This window comes from Alosa alosa, chromosome 19 (genome assembly GCF_017589495.1).
Source record: "Alosa alosa isolate M-15738 ecotype Scorff River chromosome 19, AALO_Geno_1.1, whole genome shotgun sequence".
NCBI lineage: Eukaryota > Metazoa > Chordata > Actinopteri > Clupeiformes > Clupeidae > Alosa > Alosa alosa.
In genome coordinates this window covers 18,788,061-18,795,235 of record NC_063207.1, presented here as the reverse complement: position 1 = coordinate 18,795,235, position 7,175 = coordinate 18,788,061, and the positions used below count along the sequence as shown (strand labels likewise).

General features: G+C 39.7%; 1 protein-coding gene across 1 annotated transcript; it reads right to left on the bottom strand.

Moving 5' to 3' along the window:
- Positions 1-284: 284 nt before the first annotated feature.
- On the bottom strand, positions 285-3,165 carry LOC125284107 (interferon alpha-inducible protein 27-like protein 2A). Its single transcript, XM_048227864.1, has 4 exons — positions 3,079-3,165; positions 2,930-2,959; positions 2,373-2,534; positions 285-943 (listed from the first exon to the last, which is right to left on the bottom strand). Exons 1-4 carry the CDS (start codon positions 3,086-3,088, stop codon positions 849-851), a joined length of 297 nt encoding a protein of 98 aa, XP_048083821.1. The 5' UTR covers positions 3,089-3,165; the 3' UTR covers positions 285-848.
- Between the last annotated feature and the right edge of the window lie 4,010 nt (positions 3,166-7,175).

The following is a 7,175-nucleotide window of genomic DNA, read 5'->3' as shown; positions in this document are numbered from 1 at the left end:
TTGGTCAGGTCATCTCAGCGCATCACACGGACTGAGCTACCAACCATACAGGACCTGCACAGCCAACGCTGCAGGAGGAAGACTAAGCGGATCCTCTCTGACCCCAGTCACAGCCTATTCATCCTCTTGCCATCCGACATGCAGTTTAAGAGTATTCGGACCCATACCATCCGATTCAGACTGTTTTATCCACAAATCATCAGGACACTGAATTCATTATTAACACTTATGACAACTTTTACTATTAAAAGTGTACACCTTCCATATGATCACATACACACCGCTTGTTTAAAGTGTACTTTAATATCATCAATGATTGCAATTACCACTTCAATTCTTCTTCTTATCTTTCTTTTTGGTCTTAAGACTTTAAATACTTTTAACTTTTTTTTAATTATTATTTCTATTTCACTTACTCTGTGAAGTTGTGTCTAAGAATGTCATTACTGGTATGATGTGACATTTTTATCTGTCTATAAACTTGAACTTGAAATATAGAAATGAATACAGGCCATTTTAGACCCATGTTAAACATTCGAAGGGTAGTGAAACATATTTAAATTTACATTAAAAGCAACTTACATGCAGCAATAGAACAACAGTCAATCTATTAACATTTAAGCATTTTAACATTTAAGCTACAGAGCTACAACTACAGCAGTAGAAAAACATTTTAAGTTACAATGCAGAGGAATGACTTTAGTTTATTGCATATAAAACCTGTCTGGGTCAAACTTATGCATTATTAAGCCTAACTGCAGTCTGCAAGTAGATACTCCAATGTTCAGATAAGCCAACAACAGAACAGAAAATCCTGATGGTCATCGTCTTGAGAGCAGACTATTCCTTTAAATCAGAGCGGCTGCTGCTGCAGTAAGCCAGCCCAGTGTCCCACCGGCACCTGCCACTGCTGCTGTGGCTGTTCCTGAAAGGCCAACAACACCTGCAATCAAAAAGACACTATTTTGAGCTACAGGGGTCAATTGGATAGACCTAACTAATCATGGGTGCATTTCCCAAAACCATAGTTGCTAACCTGTTAGCAAATTAGTTGGTATGGCAATGGTAAATTGCATTGCAACTATGGTTTTGGGAAACGTGCCCCAGAACAATTAATGCTGTTTTCTGATAGTTTTTTAAAGTTACTGCTCTGTCAATATCTTGTACACAACAGAGGTGATAACGATAGCGGGTGTTTTTCAGACAATGCCTGGCAATATTGTTAAACTAAATGACAACATGAGTGGGCCCCGCCCACTTGTGTGCCTGTTTGCTGCCTGTGTTTTCTCTTTTTGTGGCAGGTGATTAGTGCACATGTGTGCAGGATGACAGGTGATTGACTTGGGGATAAGAGGCCTGCTCTCTCCACGCTGGGAGTTATTCCTTCCTCTCGGCTTTCCGTGTTAGCTATAATTCAGTGGAAATGCATGGATTCCAGTTTCTTCCAGTAGCAGCAACTGGAATCCATGCGTTTCCACTGAATTATTTTTGGAATCTGATCCCTTATCATACCTGTTCATTCTTACTCGTTGCTTGACTTATCGTGACTAAATTCAAGATGGCTGCAAACGCTAAACTTCGTGAAGATACTGTCTGTATAAATCGTCTTGTAAGTAAACTACCAGTGCAGTTCTCAATGTCTCGTATTAAATGTCAGGGCCCTCGGAAGTCTACCAATGAAGTGTGGAGATACATTGAGCCTCGTAAATGGGTGTAAAACAGTGATTTATTTGCATGGCTAGCCCGATGCCGAAGCAGGGGACAAGCCGAGATGGGCTATGAGACATACGTTCACACTCGGTATCATGTTTCAATACACTTCAGGTCAATATCACACCGGAATTCTCCTTTAAACACCTCTTTTTTTATTTCATGTTTCTACCACATTACCACAACCTTTTAGCATGTGGCAGTGTCATTTTCAGAACCAACATATTGCTCAAGAGAAAATCAACATTAAATCAATATTTACTAGGGGTATAAATAATGTTGTTCCTGACTGTATGTGCAATGTCTGTTAGTCTTAAAAAGTGACGTCCCTGTTGGTTGCTACTTGAATGAAGACACGAGGCAAAGTAGCCTAATAATCATTAATCAATAGATTATGTGAATATTTTTGTACTTTCATTGGCATAATAATATTGTTAGACTATCAGGTGTGCACCCGAATAGTAGGCTAGTGGAAGAAAGTCCAGGGTTTTTTGTAGGCTAATTATTTTGGTTACAATGACGGGGTTATCCGTTTGTAAAGTGCCTATGTCAGTATAAGTCCAGTCCGTTCCTGCAGAGGTGGGCGGGGGAGGTTAGCACAGCCCGCTGTGAGACTCCCATCACTAGGTATTCAGATCAAAGTGACAATGGAAGTGGATTACCTGCGGACTGTAACACAGCCACAGTTGTGCCGGCTGCCACAGCTCCTCCGTTGGCCACTGCTGCGGCCGACATCATACCCGCTGCATAGGACCCCGCTACTATTCCACCAGCTGTGAAACCGATCCCCGCGAGGACCAACGGTGCGGCAACCACAGCTCCGCCTTGCATAAGAAAATTAAAGGAACATAGTCTGCAGACCTAGCCCATTTAGACACCTCAGAATTGTTTTATAGGCTCTGCTCAGAAGAACATCAACCCACATAGCCTACTAGGCCTACTCATTTGGAAAACGTTTTTATCCACAGCTATAGAATATTTCAGCTACAGTGCAGAGGAGACATTAGGAATTACTGCACTGCATATAGCCTAGGCTACTAGTAGTAGCCTACTATATCTATGGCTACTACTATTGGAGTGCCTATTTTAAGTGAGCTATCGATACTAGTTAAAGTAGGCTATGGTAGGAGACGGGGTAGAGGAGGGAAGTGGAGAGGAGTATAGGGAAGATAGAAGAGCAAGCGTCATCATCATAAACGTTTAATAAAGTTAAACTTACCTGCTCCCGCAGCAATTGCTGCAGCTGTCACTAAATAGAAATAAAAGTGGGCTTGTTAATCAACTAAAAAAGGTAGCCTATGTCAAGTTTTTCAATTAGTCATTAAAAACACACTAAAACGAATAAGAAACAGGAGCAAGGCTACTCACGGAGTCCCATAGTCTATTTGTGTTCATACAGCGACTGTAGTAGTTAGGAAGTTAGTCAGTGTGATGCCTAGGGTTATGAGACGCGTGATGATGAAGTTACATCCTTAAATAGGATAGGCTACCTAGCGTCGTTTCCACAAAAACGAAACTGAATGTTGACGCTGAGTTTCTATTCGACCTTAAAAACTCGACAGGCTCGATTTTGCAATAAACATTGCCGAAACGTGCATTATTAAGGTGGAATCGAAAGGGGAACCGCAGGCGAATGGAGACAATTTCAGCCTCATTCGCCAGTTGTTCTCTTCCGATTCCATCCTATAAAAAGACTTTAAGTTTCGACTCCATCCTCTGGTTGGGAATGTCGATAGTTCTGCAGATCTGCTGCAAATATAAATGAATATGCCCTGTGAACTTGGTCGTGCAGTCACGATCAAATCATTCTAATCTGACTGCATACCTCTGTAGGCTATTAGTTCATGCTGTAGGCCTAGGTTAAATTAAAAACATTAGTTCATGCTATAGGCTAAAGTAAAAATATTACATAAACATCCCAGATAGCAGACGGGCATTGAAACTATGTAGAATCAACATTACATTGTCAACCATAAATCACTGAATCAATGTCGGATTTCGATGTTGATTTAACATCAGTTTGCACCCTCAGTTAATATTGAAACAATGTTGATTTATTAACTATAGACCAGCGGAATTTCAATTAAAATAAATATTGAAACAATGTTGAAATTACAACCAAACTAAAGATCAATGCTATTTCAATGGTATTTCAATTCATATTAAACCGCAGTAAACCACTATAAATCTGGCAAAATATTGGGAAATTCATACCCAGCTTTATCTACAGCCAGGATACATTTGGCTAGGCCTAGGTATGTCTGGTTTAGGCTACACAAGCTTGCATAAATAACCATTGACAACTTGTTATCAGTTTGAAAAGCAAGTGCATTTATTCACTCTTCTTCATTTATAAATTCCCGTGTGCTGTGCTTCCCTGCCATCTATTCAGTAGGCCTGACCATCCAGTTGAGTGAAGCGGCACCTAACAGAAATAGAAGAAAGATATACAGTGTTAGATAAATATGTTAAACTGAAGGCTACTTACAAGTCAAAATCCCCCTGATTCCCCATAAATAACAAACACACAGTATCATGCTGTAGCAACACTTCATAAACTGAACCCAAACATTTAGATTTGGACCGATAGGTTATTATATAATCAGTATCGTAATTTCTGTCAACTATGACGATCTCCATGCATGTTCAGTAGCCTATATTTTTCATTTAGTCAAGCAGTGACATGTGGTTTAATCAGTGTTGGGCAAGTTACTTCAAAATCGTAATATATTATGTGTTACTTATTCAAAGTAATTCATTACATTATAATATTACTGTCTCTGAATTGTAAGGCATTACACTACTATTGTATTACTTTTAAGTTACTTTTACCAAAATATCTGGAAATATGGATTTGGAATTCTAAATGCAGTTTATTATGCTCAATGCAGCTCATTGCACTTCTAATGGAGGGTGATGTGGTACAACATAATGACTGAGCTAGGCTTAAGGCTACAGTAGAATGCAATAGGTGCAGTGATGGCTCATGATGCAATACAAGGAACAATCATAGCCAGAATTTTGTTAAAAGAAGACAAAAGGTCAAAGTCTGGTCAATTGTAATAGAAATGCTGTAACTTTAGGCTTAGGGCTACTCATTAAAATCAACAGAGAGCCCACTACCTGTATATTGTAACCCAAAACTTAAAGACATGTCAAGATAGGCTACACAGTGCAGCTACTGGCCATTTTGGTGCCCTAACTGGTGAAATACAGTATTAACCTAAGTATGTCATCATATGGCCAACTATAAAGATGTAATCTGCCTGTTCCCAGGGATGGGTAGTATTTCTGAAACATGTAATATGTGTTTCAAATTAATAACTTAAAAGTAATACAATAGTGTAATGCCTTACAATTCAGAGACAGTAATATTATAATGTAATGAATTACTTTGACAGTAATAAGTAATACATAATATATTACGATTTTGAAGTAACTTGCCCAACACTGATTAAACCACATGTCACTGTTTGACTAAATGAAAAATATAGGCTACTGAACATGCATGGAGATCGTCATAGTTGACAGAAATTACGATTTGTGCCAACATGTTGTAGAAACACAACCACAGCCTTTAGGCCTATTTGGTGCAAATCTTCTACATTGGTTATAGTCAGCGATTCACATTAACTGTAGGCTATCACCACAAGTGTATACTAAACGTTTTTGCCCAAGTTTGTGTGCAGTCATCACATTTTGCAAAATTAGGCTACCTTCGTTACTAACCTACCAGTTGATACTTTTTACGTGCATCGAGATTGATTGTGCATCTAATGTAACACTCGGTGGAGAGACTTCCACTTTCCAAGTTCCACTTTCATTGTAGTTGTGAGCTAAAAGGCTACTATATGGGAAATACTTTGAAGTTCCTTTTGAGTCCAAACATGAATAGGTTTTCTTTAACCTGTGCTACACTTTTCCACCAAGTTGTGCGAAAATTGTAGGTACCCGGAGTTTTTTTATGTTGACAGACAAACCGCACTACAGTAGCCTACATGGTGCAGTAAATGGAAGCTCTCCGTAGCGCGTGCAACTTACGTCTATGAAAACATATATTTCTGGAATAAAATTAGACACCTCTGATTGATGTTTACGGTTAAACTGCGATGATGTGAACACCAGCCAGCGGAGGGCATTTATATAGCCTAGGCTACCATGCATGGACTCAGAGGGCTATATTCCCACACAAACCAAGCGGCTGCTTGGACAAATCCACTTGAGGGGTGGGGGGGGGGGGCTGATCGTAACACACACTGAACCTGTCATGAAGAGGCCAAAATGATTGACCTGTCACCCCCCAATCCAAATGGATGCAACTGCATTTATAGGCTAAGCCTAGGTCTACATGACGGGCCTCTGTGGGGATACCTAGTAGTAGCCTTAGTAATATCAGTCCGCCGCTGAGTTGCAAAATGACTATAACAACTTTAGGGACCAAAGTATAACTATTGCAACGCGATGCAAGGGTAGTTGTATTTCTTACACTATTCTATCAACACAGACATTTACATCGATTGTCTGGAATTGGAGTGCGCTTTACTGTTTACTCTTCGGCGCAGTACTACTAACCGGAGCAAGTATAATTCCGCCGCTGCTAAGAAACTAGTCCCTCAAAATGTAATGCGATCGTTGAAATGCAAGGATAGAATAACGTTAGAAATAACACTGTCAATACAGACATTTACATCGATAGTCTGGCGTTATAATTTATTTGCCTCGGGTGTACTTTGGAGTGGGTAAGACTGTCTTTAGTGGCAGGCTAGCACATACCGTTGACTTGCGCTAGCCTAGCACCTGTGAACTCTGCAATTAGAAGGACTGGATGAAACGTGTTGAAAACGGTCTCATACAGATGAATTACAACTTAGAATACATAATCCAATTTACGTTCCCATTCTTTATTGTGTTTACCTGTGATGAATCAGATTTTAGCGTGCAAAATAGCCTACATTTAATGGTCATAATAATGTGATGAAAAGTGGACAAAAATGCAATCAAGTTATGAAACGAGACGTTGCCAGAATTCAAGATTTCAATCTCAACCAAAATGATGATTTGGATGGAAAATCAACATCATATCAATGTCACCTTGCTATCTGGGCATCTACCGACAAAGCCGAAAAACTGTTTTCAGATGATGCATTGGTTAGTAGGCAATACATATATTAACTAGATGTACCGCAGAACGGTACAAAATACCGCCGCCCATTCCTGCAGCTTCTCTGCAAAAATATATCACACTTGTCAATTTGTCTCCATCCCCTATCCCCTACTCTTGCAACTTTTGTATATGTAAATTATGGTGTATGTGTGTGTTTGCTTCTGTGTATAGTGCTTCTATGTGTGTGTGTTTTCGCTTGTGAGTGTGTGTTGGGGGGGTAATGGTGTGTGTGTGTGCGTGCGTGTGTGTACCTGCTCACTTGTGTGTGTTTTTATGTGTGTGTGGGTGTGTTTGTGTGTGT